Source organism: Mauremys mutica, chromosome 11 (assembly GCF_020497125.1).
Source record: "Mauremys mutica isolate MM-2020 ecotype Southern chromosome 11, ASM2049712v1, whole genome shotgun sequence".
Lineage (NCBI taxonomy): Eukaryota > Metazoa > Chordata > Testudines > Geoemydidae > Mauremys > Mauremys mutica.
Window position 1 is genome coordinate 78,944,449 of NC_059082.1, and position 19,943 is coordinate 78,964,391.

General features: G+C 48.7%; 1 protein-coding gene across 7 annotated transcripts in view; it reads right to left on the reverse strand.

The window, feature by feature from the left end:
- Positions 1 to 2,936: 2,936 nt before the first annotated feature.
- Positions 2,937 to 19,943, reverse strand: part of PEMT (phosphatidylethanolamine N-methyltransferase) — a 119,805-nt gene continuing 102,798 nt past the window's right edge. For all 7 annotated transcript variants that reach the window (XM_044980076.1, XM_044980075.1, XM_044980072.1 and 4 more), the window contains 2 exons: positions 8,864 to 8,938; positions 2,937 to 7,160 (listed from right to left, as the gene is read on the reverse strand). In XM_044980076.1, coding sequence (XP_044836011.1) covers positions 7,106 to 7,160; positions 8,864 to 8,938 — 130 coding nt within the window. In that variant the 3' untranslated portion in view covers positions 2,937 to 7,105. The remainder of the gene's footprint in view (positions 7,161 to 8,863; positions 8,939 to 19,943) is intronic.

Genomic DNA, 19,943 nt, shown 5'->3' on the forward strand with positions numbered 1-19,943 from the left:
GTGGTGGTGGTGGGGTGAGAGCTTGAAGATCTTAGTTGTGCAAAGCAATCTGAGCAACTAGGGGCCTGATTCTGCACACACTGACTCTGGTGTAAGCTCAGACTCATGCTACTGAAGCCAATGGCGCTACACCACTACTACGAGATCAGACTTAGCTCTCGGGCTGTCCAACTGGGAAAGAGGTTTCATAGTTTAGTGCAAAGACTCCAGTTTTAACTGACCCAACGGTAGCACTGGTCTCAAGCTGTAAGACTTGGCTCTGGGTCTTGAATAGCCCAGAAGATCAGGGCTGTCAGGTATCATTAGCATCCCTGTTTGAGATGCAAAGGAAGCGGGCTAATTATGCACCCAGTCCACGCCCTTCTGCTTCAGGACCTTTTCCCACCCACAACCCAGCATCCCAGCTACGTCCCTGAGCCAGCCCTACAGCGCTGCAGGAATTCCCAGTAAGACAGGAGCAATTCTCCCCTCTCGGCTTCTCTAGGGAAGCTCCAGGCTCTTCCACACCCTCTGTCCAGCACAAGCCCCACATCGTGGGAAGGGGTCCACAATCCGCAGGGCTCTGTCTCCACCTCTCAGGCGCTGGCTGTTCCCATCCCTCATTTGGCATTATGCACCCAGGCAGCACGATCCCTTTGCTCTGCCTAAGCTCAGGCAAAGTCCTCCACTGTGAGCGGGTGGGGGAGCAGCCAGACACCGGGTCCCTGCTCTGCCCTGTGCTCTAAGCCGGCCGGCATCCCAGCTCGGCTCTTTCTTTCCTTCCCTCTCACACACCCACTCCCAAACTGTCCCTATTCACAAAGGTCCCTGTTCTGCTATGTAGCAAACTAGGCCTCATTTTCCCACCTAGTCCCTCCCTGGCTTGCATATCTCTATGGAGTGAAACATGGAGCAGGCCCAAGCCTCCTCTCTTTATAGCCTGCAGGTGTGCGGCACACAGTCAAGGGGCAGACCAGGTAATTAAGGGAAGGCAAGAGGGAGTGACTCAGTGAGGGATGGCCTCGCCTCAGAGCAATGGACCACACCTGCCTGGGATGGGAGGGGCGGGGCAGGCAGCACAGGTGGGGTCTATCAGCTCAGCCCCACAGTGACTGGTGGGGAGTTAATCAAGGCCTGCCCTGCTGCTGATTGCTATTGTACCTATCACAGTGCCAGGTGCCTCACAAGAGTTAGCAAGGCTAAAATGCAGCTTCGTGCAATGGCCCCGTTCCACCTCCTTCCCCCAAAACAGCAAAGAGCCCAGCACACTGCTCTTTGGCTTTCCCTGAGGGCCACTCCCGCGCATTTCTCTTCCGCCGCTCTATAAATCCACGGTACGCCCGGCCTGCAGATCTGGTCACTCCATCTCAAAAAAATAATAATGATATATTGGCATTGGAAAAGGTTCAGAAAAGGGCAACAAAAATGATTAGGGGTTTGGAACGGCTGCCATATGAGGAGAGATTAATAAGACTGGGACTTTTCAGCTTTGAAAAGAGACGACTAAGGGGGGATATGATAGAGATCTATAAAATCGTGACTGGTGTGGAGAAAGTAAATCAGGAAGTGTTATTTACTCCTCCTCATAAACACAAGAACTAGGGGCCACCAAATGAAATTAATAGGCAACAGGTTTAAAACAAACAAAAGGAAGGTTTTTTTCACACAATGCACAGTCAACCTGTGGAACTCCTCGCCAGAGGATGTTGTGAAGACCAAGCCTAGAACAGGGTTCAAAAAAGAACTAAATAAGTTCCTGGAGGATAGGTCCAGGAGGGGCAGGGATGCAAAACCATGCTCTGAAGTGTCTTTAGCCTCTGCTTGTCCCTCACTCTGTTTTCATCTAAAGAAAACTCTGACTTATGATTCCCTGAGACTAAGCTCCTCTGGTTTCATCCTGAGCTTACCCCTGTTCTACCCAGAGTCTCTCCCCTGACTGCTGCAGGGGGCTGGTGAATGTATTTCTCTGTATTGAGATGCTGCCCTGAGGCTCAGGGGTCCCACTCTGCGGGGTGCTGCAAGGGCTGTCCCTGCCCCACTGATTGCACCGGCTCAGGAGGAGATTGTGCAACCCCGTCTCCCAAGGGTGAGCACTGACACGACCGGCCCCGCTGATGTGACCAGGACAATCAGGGTAAGGGTCTGTCTACGCAGCAACTAGACACCTGTGGCTGGCCTATGCCAGCCGACGGGGGCTCGCGGGGTTGTTCCACCGCTGTGTAAACGTCCGGGTACCCTGCGAGGGGGAAGGGTCCCAGAGCTTGGATTCTAGCTCGAAGCCCAAAGTCTACACACCAATCAAACAGCCCCGCAGCCCGAGTCGGCTGGCCCAGGCCAGCCCCAGGTGTCCAGCTGCTGAGCGCCCAGAATAAAGGCTACATGATCTAACCCTTAACGGGGACCAAGTGACAAGAGGACAGTACAGCACCGAGCACGCTGGGGTCCTGGGTCATGACTAAGGCTCCCAGGCACAATGGCCTCGATCCTCAAAGGTATTTAGGCTCCTAACTCCAGTGGTTTCAGTAGGGGATAAATAAACTTTTAGGATCTGGGCCTATGGTGATACAAATAAATAATAACCAGGCCCTATCTTTATTCTAGTTAGATGTCTACGTCTTAGGAAAGAATCTTTTCATTTGAAAATACTAACGATCCATCCGCAAACTTGGGATTGTTTATATCAGTTACTTGAAGCCACAACAAGCAGCTCTGACATAAATCGGCTGCATAATATAATGCATCTTCCCCTCATTGGTTGCTATGGGTACAGGGCCACTTTAACATCTGACTGTAAACATTAGCTGTGAAGGGGATGTGGAAACTTTGCTAAAAATAAAATACTATGCAAAAGTCTTTATAAAGAAGGTTGCTGACAAAGAAGAATCCCCCCGACTGAATGGTTTTGAAACGCAAACAGAAATGCAGCGTCCGCAAGACAGACTGGATGCAAACAACGCTTTGATTCAAAAACGGATTTAATTCTCTTTTGGGAACATCAGGCAGTGACATATAAAGGGAACGGAGCAAATTACAACCATGCAAAAGCTACAGCATGTTCCACTATTTTACAGGGGTGGACTCAAAAGGAGGAAACAGAAGCACCAACAGGTGACACATGGTCTGGCACAGTTTGGGGGTTTCATTTTATTTGCAGAAAAATCAACGTTTGTGCCATGGCAATCCCCCCCCCCCCGTTCCTGGCACCTGCACAAAGATTCCCAGATGCTGGAGCCAGTTCAGAAAGTAAAAACAAAGGGAGGTGGGGAGTTCCAGAGACTTGAAGTGAAATGTGCAGAGGAACTAAATCAGGTGGATGTTAGACTGTTTGGATGCGACAGAGAAGAAATCCAGGGGGAACCAAGGGTGGCGGCAGACTCACAATGGCAGACAATATAGGGAGTAAGAGGACCACTGGCATTTACTAAAGACATTATCATGCTCAGTTATACCCAGGGGCGGCTCTAGACATTTTGCCGCCCCAAGCACGGCGGCACGCTGCGGGGGGCGCTCTGCCGGTAGCCGGTCCCGGCACGCCTGCGGGAGGTCCACCGGAGCCGCCTGCTGCCCTCCTGGTGACCGGCAGAGCGCCCCCCGCGGCGTGCCGCCCCAAGCACGTGCTTGGTGTGCTGGGGCCTGGAGCCGCCCCTGGTTATACCACGTGTTGACGTTCTTTCCAGCCAGCGATCTCAGCGCTTTACAAACACTACTTAATACTCACAACAATGCTGGGCCGTGGGTCAGATTATTACTTCCAATGCACAAACAGGGGTGCCGAGGCATGGAGAGATTAAGTGACTTTCCTGAGATCATGGAGTGGGTCAGTGGTGTCCTAGGAACCCAGGAGTCCTAACTCCCAATCTCTAGCTTTAATCCCAATTCCTCTCAGTAACAATGCAAGCTCCCCTTCGCGTGGCTTTCCATTCCCTCATTAAAACTGACTCTTCACATGGCTTTCTTCTCAGAGTGCCTCTAACCATCACAGGAGTCCATACACGTCATTCACTCAGGCTGGGAGCTTTAACCCTTTGCCATTCCCGTTCAGAATGAATTTGAACCCTAGTATCTTTTGAATAACTAGACACAAGGGCTGGGATTTCAATCCCTGGTGTGCAGAAGGGATGGCTGAATGGCTCAATGCTAATGAAAACAATAGGGAAGAAAGAAAAATAACCTAAAACCCCCGCAGCGGGACAGAGATGAAAAGATCAGTAGCATCAGCGATGGCGGTCAGGAATGCAGGCTCTCTGCAAAAAATAATGGAGGAAAATTGGAACATTCCTGTTGGGGCGCTGTGCTTCGGCAACACTGTCTGAGGTCATTTGGCTCATCCAGGGTACAACATTTTGTAGCAGAGAGAGAGAGAGAGAGAGAGAGAGTGAGAGTGTGAGTGTGTGAGAGAGAGAGAGAGAGAGAGAGAGAAGAGGGGCGTCTGACGAGCTTTCACTCTGCACAGTGAACCCCGCCTGCCCTTTGATCAAGCACCGAACACGTAGACGCTGTCCCTGCACCGCCATCGAGCACTCTCGTTAATAACGATGGAGCAAGTCAGTGAGTGGAATGAAAAGACGGAGGGCATGAGACAGTCAAAAGGCAGCTCAATAGAGACTACAATGAATCAAGGCTCTATTCTTTGCAGGGACCCTTTTCCGGAGAGACACCGTGCCCTTCCATGGCACCTTGCAGCCCAGCATCTCAAAACACTTTCCGCATGTTAATTTGAATGAAGCCTCACAAAAGCCCTGTGAGGGTAGGGTCAGCGTTACCGATAGGAGGCACAGGCCATGATTGCACCTGCAGCTCCCCTAGACTTCAGCTGGAGTTACGGGGGCTCAACAGTTCTAACACCTGAGCCCTAAGGCCCAGAGCTTCAAGGGTATTTAGATGCCAAACTTCCACTGAGGGAGTGGCAGAGCTCAGGCACTCAGGAGCCCCGACTGCCAGCCCCTCATGCTACTCCCCAGACAACACTGCCATCTTCCCTTCTCGGAGGTGCCTGCATTATTTCCCCCTGGTGAAATACGCTCATCGCACGGTGCTTCTGCTCGCCCTGTTCCCCTAGGAACATGATCCCAGGTCACAGTGCTTTGCAGACACCTCCCTTCCTTCTCCGTTGCTGGTTCAAAGATGGCAGAGTGCCACCTTCTGTGGGACACCAGCTGATCCGCGAGGATGGAGCTTCTGCCCCCACTGATTGGTGGAGTCATGATGTGTTTCACGCTCCTTCACAATAGAGGCTATTTGCAAAGTCACCACAGGATTTAGAGAAACCGGGATGCCTGCCAAAGTCAGAGGTGTCGACTTTTCAAGCAAATGGTGCAATTACAGCTCATGCCTGGATTAAATGCACCATATTAAAAGTGCAGAGTGTCAGCTGAATACTACGGACATCAATACAGTACAGCCTTTTGAAAGTCACTCTACTTAACCGTCTCATTCCAGGGACATCTGCAGGAAAGATCAGCTGGAACAGGCGACTGCTGTCCTGAGAAACTATTTACAAATGTCCCCCCGGGGCCCTGTTTACTATTTCATGGGCCCTGTAATTAGAAAATACAGCTGAGTTTTGTTTTGCTGGGGGGTTTTTTTGTGTGTTGTTTTGCTGGTTTCTAAAAACTGGTTTTGCTTCCTCCCAAGATGGGTGGGAGAAAGGTTGAAAGGTGCTGCATGATAGTCCTCTGAGCTAATCTCCTTCTTCTTGGTTACTTTCTTTGTGTGTCTGAGCTTCAGCTTTTGTGAGCCAGGGCAATAGGAGGAGACATAAAGGGTAGAGAGAGCCATACAGAACTCCTGGGCTCCTGCGAGTGCTTTTAGCTCTCTTATTCTGGCTGTTTCTCTGATTGTTACAACTGCCGTGGTAGAATTCATTGGCAGGATGGGGTTTGTTTGGCTAATTAGCAAGAGACATTTCAAAGGGAAAATGGGCAAATCACACATCCAGAGGACCAGCAAACCATGTCGTGTGTGGAGCAGCCCGAGAAACTGTCTCACAAAAGGAGAAAGAGAGAAAAATAAAAAAGATTGTTATGTCACCACCATCTGAGCACCTCTCAGATCCACACCAAGATCCTGGGATTCTCTGACTTCTGCTGTTTGCAAGTGAAAAAGAGAATTCTTTGGAGAACCGTTTCTTGCATGGTTCCTTTTGGCTGCGATGAGGCATGCTTTGTAGGACCAGTGGCAGGTCTAATCTGATGCGCATTGATGCTAGAGAGTAGGCTGGAAGCTTAAGTGGGCTTTGGCCAAGACTGGCAAAAGCGACTAGTGATTTTGAATGCCCAACCTGAGGCACTTTGACGGGGCCTGATGGCCACTCAGCACTTCCTGACCATTAGTCCTTTGAAGATGTCTCACTCTGGCCATCCAAAAATTGTGGCCTCCAAAATCACTAGTCACTTTTGGAAAATCTTGGCCAAATTTTGGTGTATTTAAGACTAGCGAAAGGTGCAGTGGCAGTAACTGTGCATGCAGACCAGTCAGGTACTTGCCCAAGCCTTTTGGCACAGGCCTTTACACGTGCAAGTCTAAAAATCAGGCCGCTTGGGCTAAATTTTCATAACACAAGCAGGTGCAAATGTGTGTCTGGAATGACCTGATCTCCACTTGCAATGGGGCAGTCAGGCATGGCTTTACCTGGTTTGCACATCCACGATGCAGGCTCACAGAGCGTGTGTGCACTTTTGCACAATCGCGCCTGTTACGTTTGAACCTCGGCCTTATGCAGTAGCTGGGTTTTTCTTGCGGCTTTATAGAGGTTAAATGTTTAACTTCAAGGTTACCTGCCGGTTTTGCCTTTCTTTCACGTTCAAGCCTATAATCAAAACACTTTTGCCTTGGCTGTTTTGGAACCAACTGGGAAGTGGGAACAAAACGCATTGTGAAGAAACCCTCCTAGCTGGGTTTTGTGGGGGTTTGAAGTTCAAAATCTCTTGAGAACTAGAGAGAGGGATTAGAAAGAGTCAGCGAATGCAAAGCTCGGGGAAGGGCATAATTAGAAGTCAGGCTGAGTTCTCTTATCCCATCAAATTATCTCGCGCAGGTGGATGGCCCAGCAGACCAACTCCCCTTATTGAAATCACCCGGCTCTTGCGCTCTCCTCAGTACTCTGCAAACACACCTGCTGCCGCTGCTATTTCTTCTTTGCCGCCTTCTGTTTCTGCTGATAGATTTCTTCCGTGAAGGGTCTGTTGGGGGTGGGGAAAGGTAGAAAAAAATTCAAGACAACTATGTGCCATTAAACTGATACCACGATCTCTGCTCCTGGCTCCTCCTAACACCTAGAGATCAGGGAGACTCTGCTTTGGAACAAGAAAAATACAGCAGTCTTGGTAATTCCCATACCTATTGGCTGGAATGCAGCAGTGTGGGTGGCACTCTCTAATGCACTGGCTTTGTAGGTAGGTGTAACCCTTAGTGGCTAGGCCTACGGAGAGAGTATGGGACCTGCTACTAGCATCAGCTAACAAAGTTCTCCTTTAGCCTTTGTTTTAGGAGCAAGGTTCCAGCCCCTTCTCCCCGTGTGTGATTCATCTAGTGATTGGGACTGTTGCCTGCAGCATGCAAGTCTGTGACAAAACAAGGCCCAGGGTGTCAATGTCACTTTAAGCCCCCTGCACCGTCGTAGGAGCTTTGCAAAGGTGCCCCTCGCTGCCTTAAGGGAGGCTGCCAGCTCCCTCTGCAGCAGGCTCAGTAATATCCCACTGCAGCTACCGCTGGTGTGTGCAAAGGGAGAAATGGACAATGGCAGCCAGAGACAAGACTTGGAGGTCTTCAAAATCCATCCAGCTTTAATGACAGCTCCTAGGACCCTGGGAAATGCCCAGAATCCCTGACTGTGGGGAGGCAAGAGGCTCACCTCGTAGGGAGACAAATGAGACTGGTTCCAAGTGCAGAGCCTGGGCTAAGTTCTCACTGCAGACATACATATTCCTGCCCTACAGCCGGCTGGCCAGTCCCAGAAGGATCACCCCAGGGGAATGGTGATCCTCTGGTGGCACAGAGAGGGCATAAGGGCTCCTACACAACCCTCTGCTGACTGCTAGTGTAGCTTGGGAAGCAGGGTGTGGCCAAAATACTATCATGTGCTGTGCAAACCCTGGGCTTTTCGGCTTCTTCGGAACACTGGCTGCTGACATAAATGAGAGCAGTCCTCATGGCTGCTCTAACCTGGTGCAGGCGGACTGGCTCTGCCCAGAGCTGCAGCAGGATGAGGGCAGCACAGAGGGGAGCTCGAAGCCCCCTTTGTTTCACATGCTCTGGCTCAAGCTGTGGGCAGTATGGCCAAAGGAGGAGGTAGCCCTTTAAATCTATTCTCACTCCCCTTCAAGACAAAAATGAAAGTAAAGAAAAATGAACAACCGAGTGGGAAACAAAGCTTCAGGGCACTAAGCCCCTCGCTTTTCAGGCTCCCTTTTATGCATCAGAAGCAAACGCCCAACCTACCATTTTCATCCTTTGCGGATCACCTTTAAGGCCATTTGAAATATATGTCATTGCTAAAGTACAATTGATGCCTCTGGTGGCTATTCCAGGCAGCCACGTTTAGCATGTGCCTGGAGAGTGCAGTGCAAAAGATCAGAGGAGCCCAGAAAAGGAATTACAGAATGCAAACTAATTTTTGTAGTGCACCATCAGGATACCCACTCTACTCCTGTGGACTTCTTTATTGTCGTTGCCATGTAAATTCAAGACAGAGGCGGCCATTAAAAATATCGAATCTCCTTTTTCCTTAGAAGCTGTCCTAAAACCTGAATCTGTCCATTATCAAGGTGACTGAAAAAAATAAACATTCTTTTTTTCCATGGTGGGCTAAGTGGAATAACCTCTCCATTGGGACTCCAGCTTTATCTTCAATTATTTTATCCTGTGCTCTTGAAAAGCTACTTACCCCTCGTACAGCATTGCAATCATATAAGAAACCGCTACTACCGCTGTCAGTAAAAGGCCAGCTGGGCTCGCATGCCTGTTTTCAAAAGAGAGAAGTGAAAGATCGGGTAAGTCAATGGGATTACATAACGTGGTTTAGTAAGTGAAATGGGATGATGTACTCCACGAGAGCACGCCCGTCTTAAATAAACAACAGGCAAGGGTTATTGTTTTGTATTGAATGTAAACTTAGACAGATGTCACTTGGCAAAGGTTATTTCCTGACCAGCTTCTTTCAGGTAAGCTATGTCTGTGCTAATAGCGCTGCTGCTTGGAAGATAAGTCCTGAGACTATAAGGCCATTTAAGAGTTGAAAACTCTGTTACATAAGACTGGGCACAGAGCCCCGGCACCATAAAGGAAATGGCTGATGCCCACAGACCCATGAGGGAAGAAGCTCCTGGGAGATGAAATATCACTAGTGTGTACAGGACACGTGGAAATAACAGCCAGACCAACCTAAGGACATTTGCTCCCAAGGCTGGGACTGAACTACTGAACTGAAATGGTTAGAACACAGGCTGATGGCACAGGTGTAACATAGGACACCCAGGGCCTTTCTAAACACTCTATTGTGTGGCTCTATTCTAGCAGTTACAATAAACTGTCATGAATTAGGAAGGTCCCATTCAGTCACTTAGCCCTGGTCTACGCTGGGTGGGGGGATTGATCTAAGTTACGCAACTTCAGCTATGCGAATAACGTAGGTGATGTCGACGTACTTAGATCTACTCACCGTGAGGTCTGCACTGCGGTGAGTCGATGGCTGACGCTCTCCCGTCAACTCTGCCTGTGCCTCTTGTGGCAGTGGAGTACAGGAGTCGACGGGAGAGCGCTCGGGGGTCAATTTATCGCATCTAGACTAGACGCGATAAATCGACCCCCGGTGGATCGATCGCTGCCCGCCGATCCGGCAGGTAGTATGACATACCCTTAGAGTGGAATTTTCCAAAGCACCTATGTGACTTAGGAGCACAAGTCCCACCGAAAGGAACAAAGGTATTTGTGTTCCTAAATCACTTTGGCACCTTTGAAATGCCCCTCCCTAATCTCCCTGTGCCTCAGCCTTGCCTGTTTAGATTGTAAACTCCAGGGCAGGGACAGTCTCTCATTACCTGTCCATACACCCCCAGCACAAAGGGGCTCTGATCTGAGTCTAGGTGCTACAGTAAAACACTTAAATGATAATAAAAGCAGAACGTCAATTTTACGAACACCCGTCTTCCAAATGACCAGTTGTCTGGGCCATTTTTCCTGATGGTGAACATAAACAAAGAAATCACATTATGAAAGTGGCATTGATGAAGAACAAGTCAAAAATCTTTCACGTCCTGATGCCTTGTTGGAAATCCCTCTGCCGTGGTGTGAAGAACAAGAAGAAAGTGATGCTATGCACCCCACCTGCTGTAATTCCATGGAGGAGTAATTCAAAAAACTTCTCCACTGGGACTCAGATTCTCTATTTTTTCCTCTGCTCTTGAAAAGCTGTTCGCCGCTCACACAGCATAGCAATCACGCTACAGCTGTAATTTGGAGGTGTTGCATGTTATGACCTTTCTGATTTTATGAGCTCCTCAATCCCCAGTGAGTCAAATAAGAGTTCTACTGTCATATCTTGTGTGTGTGTGTGGGGAGGTGTGTGTGTTTAAAGATAATGTTGTCCTGACGAATTTCAATCAGCCAGCTTGCCACAAAACCCTTGATGAAAGAAAGCCCAGCGAGGTTAGATTCTAGCTTTGCCTATCTGCCCTAACAAAATGGATGATCATATTCTGCTGGGACCCAACATTAGTTTGGGATTCATCTCTTCTTTCATGACAATTGCTGCATCATGAAACTTCACGTCTCCTGGCAACTGACAATCTTATTACGATAACTGATAGAGGTGACAATGGGCCAGGGAGTTGTAAACAGGCTATTTCAAAATCCATTTAAGTGGAGACAGATCAGTCAACCAACTTTGTTCCATTACTCCTTCAAGTTAAAGCAGGCTTTACAAGGGGACCAGTTGGTTTTGATAGATCCGCCTACTGCCACTTCCGTCTTATGCCCATCAAAATGGATCATGTAAGTATTGTACAGCCAGATGAACCTCACCTCCAAATCCGCCCATCCAAGAGTTTCAACCTATTGGTCCCCCCATCAAGTAAAGGTTGATGTGTATTACAGGAGAGACAGCAGTGAATCATGGGATTCTTTCTAGCTGTTAAATCACACATGTAGGAGGGCAGAGTAGAGACTAGAGGCGCACTGCCACCACCCATATAAATTGCATGAGTATTCTTAAAGGATGCGAGACCTGATCTGGGTAGATTGTAAGCTCTTTGGGGTTGGGAGCTTAGCTTCTGACTTGTCCGTAAAGCTTCTAGCATGCTTTTGGTACTACAGTAACAACAACATAACGTTTCAAATGCGATATTCTGCAGTTCCATCAGGGATCGGAAAGCTGTGACCAGGGGCGGCTCTAGCCATTTCGCCGCCCCAAGCACGGCGGCATGCCGCAGGGGGCGCTCTGCCAGTCGCCGGCCCCGTGGCTCCGGTGGACCTCCCGCAGGCGTGCCTGTGGATGCTCCACCGAAGCCGCAGGACCAGCAGACCCTCCACAGGCACGCCTGCGGGAGGTCCACCGGAGCCGCCTGCCACCCTCCCGGCGACCGGCAGAGCGCCCCCTGCAGCATGCCGCCCCAAGCACGCGCTTGGCGTGCTGGGGCCTGGAGCCGCCCCTGGCTGTGACTAACTGCTGGGAAAGGACAGCGGTAGGCATGAAAAAGGCCAGATCACCAGCTGCTGTACGTCAGCATAGCACCACTGACAGTCAACACAGCTAAGGTGCTTTATAGCAGCGGGGGATCTGCCCCAAAGCTCAACCTGAGTCTTCCACAAACGCTTCCCAAAATCAACGGCTCATCAGTCTGGTTCTCCTCCAACACCGCTTGAATTTAAACACGGAGGTTCGGAACTTTTTGTTTACCCTCAGTTTACCAGCGGGGAGCCTGTTCTTCTAGAAAGCTCAGCTCCTGATTCTACAGCCAGCACAGCTGCCATTCAAGATTGTTGTCAGCTTTGGTTTTGTGTAGTGCAGCGCCGTTAGTGAACGGGGACCAAGAAATGATTGTGTTTGTGTTTAAATCCATTTAGAAATGTTTTAGTTAAAGGAGAACAGGGTCAATTTCCCCCTTCCAGCTCGACCTGAGCTTTGTCCTTCAGAAATGGGTCACCGTGCAGAGATGAATGAATGAATGACGTTCACAGCAGCACTTGACAGCATCCAGTTATTGTAATATTAGATTGTAGAGATGCACATGCAGTTCAAACAAGCAAAGCTGGGTACATCAGACACCCAGCCCAAAAAAGGAGGTGGGGGATTTTTTTTTTACATCAGGATCACGGACAGTGAGGCAAGACAGTTGGAACTGAAATATTCCTGTCACCTTCTGACCCAGAAAAGCTTTCGCTGCATGTAGTGAACTGCAGCAGTCCAATCTGTGACTGTTTACTTGAACCTAGGACGTAAGGAGACAACGGATGAAAGACCAGGCCCTTTGAAATCAATGAGAGTTTTGCTGCTGACTTCTGGGGGGAGCAGGATTTCACCCTATGTCTATGCTGCAGTCAAGGCATGACTGCAGCATGTGTAGATATATCCAAGCTAACTGTGATCGAACAAGCTTGACTCACAATAGACGGGAAGCCGTGGGAAGTAATTATTCCCCTCTATTCGGCACTGGGGGGGCCACATCTGGAGTATTGCGTCCAGTTTTGGGTCCTCCACTACAGAAAGGATGTGGAATTGGAGAGAGTCTAGCAGAGGGCAATGACAATGATTGGGGTCTGGGGCACATGACTTATGAAGAGAGGCTGAGGGAACTGGGCTTCTTTAGTCTGCAGAAGAGAAGAGTGAGCGGGGATTTGAAAGCCACCTTCAACTACCTGAAGGGGGGTTCCAAAGAGGATGGAGCTAGGGTGTTTTCCATGGTGGCAGATGACAGAACAAGGAGCAATGGTCTCAAGTTGCAGTGGGGGAGGTCTAGGTTGGATATTAGGAAACACTATTTCACTAGGAGGGTGGTGAAACACTGGAATTGGTTCCCTAGGGAGGTGGTGGAATCTCCATCCTTAGAGGTTTTTAAGGCCCTGGCTGGGATGATTTAGTTGGTGTTGGTCCTGCTTCGAGCAGGGGGTAGGACTAGATGGCCTCCTGAGGTCTCTTCCAACCCCGATATTCTATGATTCTATGAACACAGGTGCTCCCATGGGCTAGCCACTCAAGTACAAACCCAGGGTCCTGGGTGGGCTTGTACAACCCGTGCTGCCACATTTTCACTGCTATTGTCTTTTGAGCGAGCTAGATCAAAACTAGTGTGGGGCGGCCTACATGTGCTGCATTCACAGATCTGACTGCAGTGTCGACACGCCCTCAGCATGGTGACACTCAGCAGTGTAGGCTGGCTACGGTGTTCAAAATAGGCTGGCTAACGTTAGGCTCCCAAGTCCATATTTAAGCACCTAAATCAGTTACAAGTGGCAGCTGCAGGGTGCGTGGCCCTATTGACGATCAAGCCACAGATTTAGGTGCCAAAAGAGGGGTTACTTCAGGCCCCCCCACTTTTGAAAAATCACAGCCTCGGTGTCAATCAGTCTGGGAGTCAGACAGCTGCTGTGTCCATCAAAACTATTCTTCATGCTTGTCAGAGCGGGGTCCCGTCTCTTCTCCGTCGGGAAAGACACCACACTCGACGGCGTATGAATCTGAGAACACGACAGAGAGGTCAGGGAGAAGAAGAATCAAAAGCAAGGTGGAGAAGAGCTCCCACCGCTTCTCCACCTCACGTAAGAGACTGTCCAATGGTAATGATGCAACCTCAGCCCGTGGCAGTCTATAAAACCAGCGTTATGAATAGTCAAACAGCCTCTGCACCCCGCTTGCTGTTCAGGGCTGAAGAGATACGGGTAATTTACTCATCTCCAGCCTTGAATATATTTTCCTCCTTGTTGACTGCGCAGACAAGTGGCAATTGCTCCCTTCTTGTTAAAGAAAAAAAAAAAAGGTCACGAAGGCAATTTTCCTGGCAAGCATTCATGCACAGAATCTGCAGAAAGACTGTACTCAGAGAGTGACAGGGACGGGGGGCAAACCAGGATCGCACGGGTATTGTGGTACAAGATGCAGCGGTAGCCAGGCAGGATGCCAGCGTGACAGCTGCCCTCTTGGCTAACAAACCAGGGATTGAACCAGGGACTTCCAGAACTAAAAGCACAAGCTGCTGCAGCTTGAGTTTAAGAGCCCAGGCTTCACAGACTTCTCTCCTCTGCAGATCAGGCACCACGGGGGGCCGGTAACTCACACTCACCAATGGGCTAGGTGTGCACGTTTTCCTTGTCGTGCCCAGAAACATTCCTGCCTTTCCAGAAAGGCCCGTGTTACGCAGGAGGTCAGACGTAGGCTATGTCTACACTACGGAGTCCTGCTGGGTCGCTCAGGGGCATGAAGAGCTGTGATCTCGGACCGACATCAGTGTGCTGGCAGAAGTCCCATGGACAGATACAGTTACACTAGCAAACTTTATGGGTGTAGCTTGTTTCGTTTAGGGGGCGGGGCTGCCAAGCTATCTGCGTCCACCCCAGGAGTGATTTGCCAGGCTAGTATGGTGGTACTCCTCTACTGGTCAAGTGTCCTAGTGTAGACATGGCCTCCATGATCACAACAGTCCCTTCTGGCCTTAAAAATCTATGAAAAGCACCAGTCTCAGGGCTGAAGTCTCAACCCCAGCAAAGCCACGAGTTAGTTTATTGAACTGGGACTGAGATCCATGCTAGACACCACCCCAAACCCAGTACGGTATGAGCAGGGGAAGGAGAGCTTTTGGCATCTGAGAAGAGGGAGGTGGCTCCCGCCCCAGGGGACACTGAGTAAGGCCCAGAGAAGAGATGAGATGAAGACAGCAGTTAGAGAGGTGATTGGGCAGAGTGAGGGTAGGAGGAACAGGAGGGAGTGAAGTGCAGAAAGCTGACCCCCCACAAATATGGGGCTTCCCAAGACCTCGCTAACTGTCTATCTGGGCATTCATACCTTGCCCATCACCATGGCATTGGACCGCTTGCCTGGGAGCATAGCTGCAGACTCCGCAGTCATACAGATTCAGGACTGAATTTACAATGGTGGCCCGAAGCTCTAGTGCCGGGGAGGGTTGTTCTCCAGCAGGTTGGAGAGACACCGCAATGCTGCTTCCAGATCGGCCAGCTGCTGCCACACAAGGCTCAGGGCTTGTCTACAGGAACATTTAGGTCGCGGCAAGCTGGGGTGTGAATTGACGCTGCTCTAGCCAGTCGCGCACTAACTGTCTGTGGGCACTCTGCTGACGCACAGAGGACTAAATCAAAGCACATTAACAAACTCTTAACACACGTTAGCCGGATTCCCGTGGATAGTTAGTGAGCAGCAGGCTAGTGTGGGGTAGATTCACACCCCAGCTTGCTGCGACCTACTTGTTCCTGTAGACGAGCTCTCTGTCGCTAGCCCCATCCCCAGAATCACCTCCTCCTCTAATAATGCCCTGGGGGAATGAAGAGGATCTTGCCATTCTGCCTGCAAACCCTGGTAAAGCACTGGGCTGTAACCAGGTCTAGCTCATTCCTGATTGCTAGAGCTACAGACCGATTCCACAGATCAACAGCCTTTTATCGTACTATAATATCATTACACTATCATCCTTATATCATTATAATCCCCCCCAGCCCCCACCCATTAGGATTACGTGGCCACTTCCCCACCCCTCAACCCCATATCAATACATGCTTGTTCAGGTTTCCTTATTGATTCATATCAGAGGGAACAAATTTGCATAATCATTTGTTGACAACGAGAGCTCTAATTGTATCATGTGGCTGCAGTTCCAGCACTGATTTACAAGGGGGTGTCACCATTAAAGCATTTCACTTGAAAAGGATACACAAAACATTCTCTAAATAATTAACATTTCATTTACATGGCTGCTTGACTCAGGCATCAAAAAGCCTCAATGGGGAAGTTACACAGTTCCTATTGAAAGCTTAACAGATTTATGTGGTAACAGAAGGGTGAGATGCTATAAACATAGCTAGTATGTTTTGGCCTTAGCATGGCCATGGCTTCTGTAATGTAGGAATTGTCACTTGAGTCCCTAGGCTGGACTGTACCAACCTAATGTACTTGGGTTACTTTTCAAGCCACTGCGCAGTAACAAGACTTGCTGGTTTGAGCAACTTATAAAGAAAATTGACAATACTAAAAAAAAAAAAAAAAAAAAAATCAAATCAAGCAGACTCTACTAGTCACTCGATTGTACAGCTGGGCAAAAACTTTTCAGATTAAACTCTCCCCCTTGCCCCGAAAAATGCGGGTCAACTGAAAGATTTTGCAAATTTGCCAAATTGTTTCAATAAAAAAACCTAACCAACCAAATAAGCAAAAATCCTTCAAAAATCAAAACGACTTTTCATTCTGACATTTGAAAACCAAACGTTTCAATTTTTCGATTCAAAACACCTTTTTGTTTCAAAATTTGCTTTCGTTTTATAAAAAAGAAACGAGAAAATGAAACGTTTCGTTTTCGGTTGGACAAAACGATTTGACACAAAAATGATTTTTTCTCTCTCCCCCCTCCAGTTTGCAGGAAAAAAATGATTATTTTTTGTTTGGAGTCAACTCAAAATCATTATTTTTCCATGATTTTTTTGAGCAGCCAGCAAACCATAAAATCAGTTATTTCCCTAGCTCTAGCCTATTATGTCTGCGATAAGGATTTCAGTCTGCTGGGCTGTTATGTTATGATTTCTATTACACACCCACCTGAAAACAGTGGGTCTGTACTCAGCCATGTCTCCCCTGCCGCTCTCGGCGTTACCGCACTACACCGTTGTTTATACTCTCGCTAGCTTGATACAGCCTTAGAGAAGACAAACTCCCGCTTGCTATCTATTGAGCAAGACTCTAGAGCGACTGACAGGAAGTTAAGAGCATACTCCAAGCAGACAGCATTAAAATCCAAAGAGCAAAAGTAGGATTTTAAATTCTAACTTTCAGCTATTTCTCATGGGCCTGACCCGATTTTGACCTTGCTGAGCTAAGGAGGGAGAAAAGCTCATTAGGGAAAGAGGCCATCAGTGAAGAAACACGTTTCTGTTTCTAGCCGAGAAACAGCTTTCCTCTGACTGCTTCTTGCTATTTCTGGGCAATTAATGGCTCATGCTTGCCTGCCATGTGGAGCCGTGGCTTCACGTTTTCAGTATATCTAGATAATCTCAGGCTTTCTTCTTCCAGGGGAACGCTGACCAGAAGGCCTAAGGAGATAGGAACACTAATAACTAATGTCCTCTGAGTATCCATCCCACAGGTAAGTAGCACTGCCCAAAGCTGCGGTACAGCTGCCCTGGGCTAGCTTCCTCTCTCTCTCCTTAACAGACTCATCTTTAGGATTGAGAGAAATTGATCTCCCTGTAAGCCAGAGGTTTAGGCATTCCTGAGCAAAAAGAGATGACTCTGAATAGCATCAAACTCAGCTGTGGCAATAAGGAAAACAAGCTTCCCGGTGCAATCTCAGATGGCTTCCTCCAGTCCTACTGCTCTTTCAGGCAAAACTTTACATGTGTTGCTTCAGTGGCTGAATTCAAAAATTCAGGGCCAGATTCTGACCCCCTTACTCATGCTGAGCCTCACCTTCCTCTCTAAGAAGTCCCATTATTCAAGGAGTCAGGTAGGACCCAGCGGGAGCAAAGGGGTTCAGCACACTGCCCTCAGCTATCTCTGCATCCATGACCGTTGAGTCTGCCTGCCATTTCTCCAGCCTTCAGAGAGAGTCCTTGTACCAGCTCTGAAAGCCTGCACCCACACTGCTCAGTCCTGTGCCTGCTTCCATTTACTCCTCCAGGATACGTTGGATGGCTCTGTTGGTGCCTTATCTGTCTTTATTTTATGGAGTCATTAAGAAGCATCAGCAGCTTATCATAGCTCCCATTAGCAGCTAATTAAAAGAGCAGAAATTGTAACCGAGAAGGCTTGTGAGAGTTTGCGGGATGTGTCATATGACTGGATACTGTCGCTTTCTCAAAATTAAGAGTTTGAACTTGCTGGAAGTTCAAGCTGACAATCATCCACAACACACCTCGTAAAATCATCTATAACTCAAGCACTCATAAATACAGTCTGTCTTATGTGACACACACTGCATGTACAATCAAGCCCTTAGTCTTCAGGTTCCGGTGGGCCACCTTTTAAAGACCATACGATAGGATAATTAACCACTACACAATATTTGTAGGAAGGTGAGGGTGTTTTCCTACATCTCTAACACTCAGATTTCGAAGGCCTGGTCTGCACTAAAAGCAACTGGTTTTCATTCATCATTTATCGGGGCAGCCTTTTCAGATAGCCCTCAAGCAAACTACTGCTTCCACTTAGCAATGGGACTGCTTGCACTGCATAAGTAAAACATGTGCGTAACTGGAGAATCAGGGCCAATATTGCTGAGAATCAAGCTAAGCAACATACAAAAAATATGAGACTGCTCTCTGCTTCTGACAGAAGACGACCCTAGAGATGGAGCCGAGGCTGCAGTAGCTCTGCAAAGTCTGATTCATTTCCTAAGAGACCCGGAAATGTTTAAGTTGATTTTAAAAAGTATCTTTATAGCCAGGGCCAGCTCCAGGCACCAGCTTAGCAAGTAGGTGCTTGGGGCGGCCACTCCAGAGCAGGGCGGCACGTTCAGGTATTCGGTGGCAATTCGGCAGAGGGTCCCTCACTCCCGCTCAGAGCGAAGGACCTCCCGCTGAATTGCTGCAGATCACGATTGTGGCTTTTTTTTTTTTTTGGCTGCTTGGGGCGGCAAAACCCCTGGTGCCGACCCCATTTATAGCTGAGCTCTCTTCTCGACTCTATCATGTGGCTCTCCCCTGCATCCTTTGCATGGGCTGCGCCTGCGCCCATGAGTGGCATCCGAGTTGCGTCTTGCTGTTGGAGCTCCTACCAGTGCTGGCTCTGTTGCATCTTCTGCACCTGGTCCCCCTTGCTAGCTCCCGCGAACATAATTCCCATTGCATTGCATGCACTGATCTCGTATGCAGAGCTTTCACCAACAACATCCCCACTGCATCACCCGTGGAGAGAGCTCCCTCTGACACCATCTCCAGTAGACAGTCTTCACTCTTTTGAGACCCAAACCATGTCCCATCAATTTCAACAGGAGTTGGATCAGCCCCTCTGAACAGAGCTCTCCCTGATCTCAATGGGCAGCCCAGGTGCAAAATGTACAGTAGAGAAGCACACAGGAGAGAAGACTTGTGTCTCAGGGTACGTCTATATTACCTGCCGAATCAGCGGGTAGTGTTCGATGTATCGGGGATCGATTTATCGTGTCTCGTCTGGACGTGATAAATTGATCCACTAATCAACGTCTATACTCCACCTTGGCAGGAGGAGTAAGAGGAATCGATGGGGGAGCCGTGGCAGTCGACTTGTCACCATGAGGACGGCCAGGTAAGTCGAACTAAGATACTTCGACTTCAGCTACACAAATAGCATAACTGAAGTTGCGTATCTTAGTTCGAACCCCTCCGCTAGTATCAGAGGGGTAGCTGTGTTAGTCTGGATCTGTAAAAGCAGCAAAGAATCCTGTGGCACCTTATAGACTAACAGACGTTTTGCAGCATCAGCTTTCGTGGGTGAATACCCACTTCTTCGGATGCTGCAAAACGTCTGTTAGTCTATAAGGTGCCACAGGATTCTTTGCTCCCTCTGCTAGTGTAGCCCAGGCCTCAGTTACACCAGTACAATATACATTAAAGGCAGAAAATGAAGAAACAGGGCTTTATATAGTCATAAAATCACAAAATTAGTTTCTGTTTTGTCATACTCCTGTGTGGCAGGTACAGTAACAAATACTAAATAGCTTGTGATGTTGTATGGATCTGAGTTCCCGATGTAAAGTTGTGGTGGTTGTCGTTTGCTACTGGGCAACTAAAATTAAACACAATATTACACGAAAACCACTTCAAACTTAGAATACAGC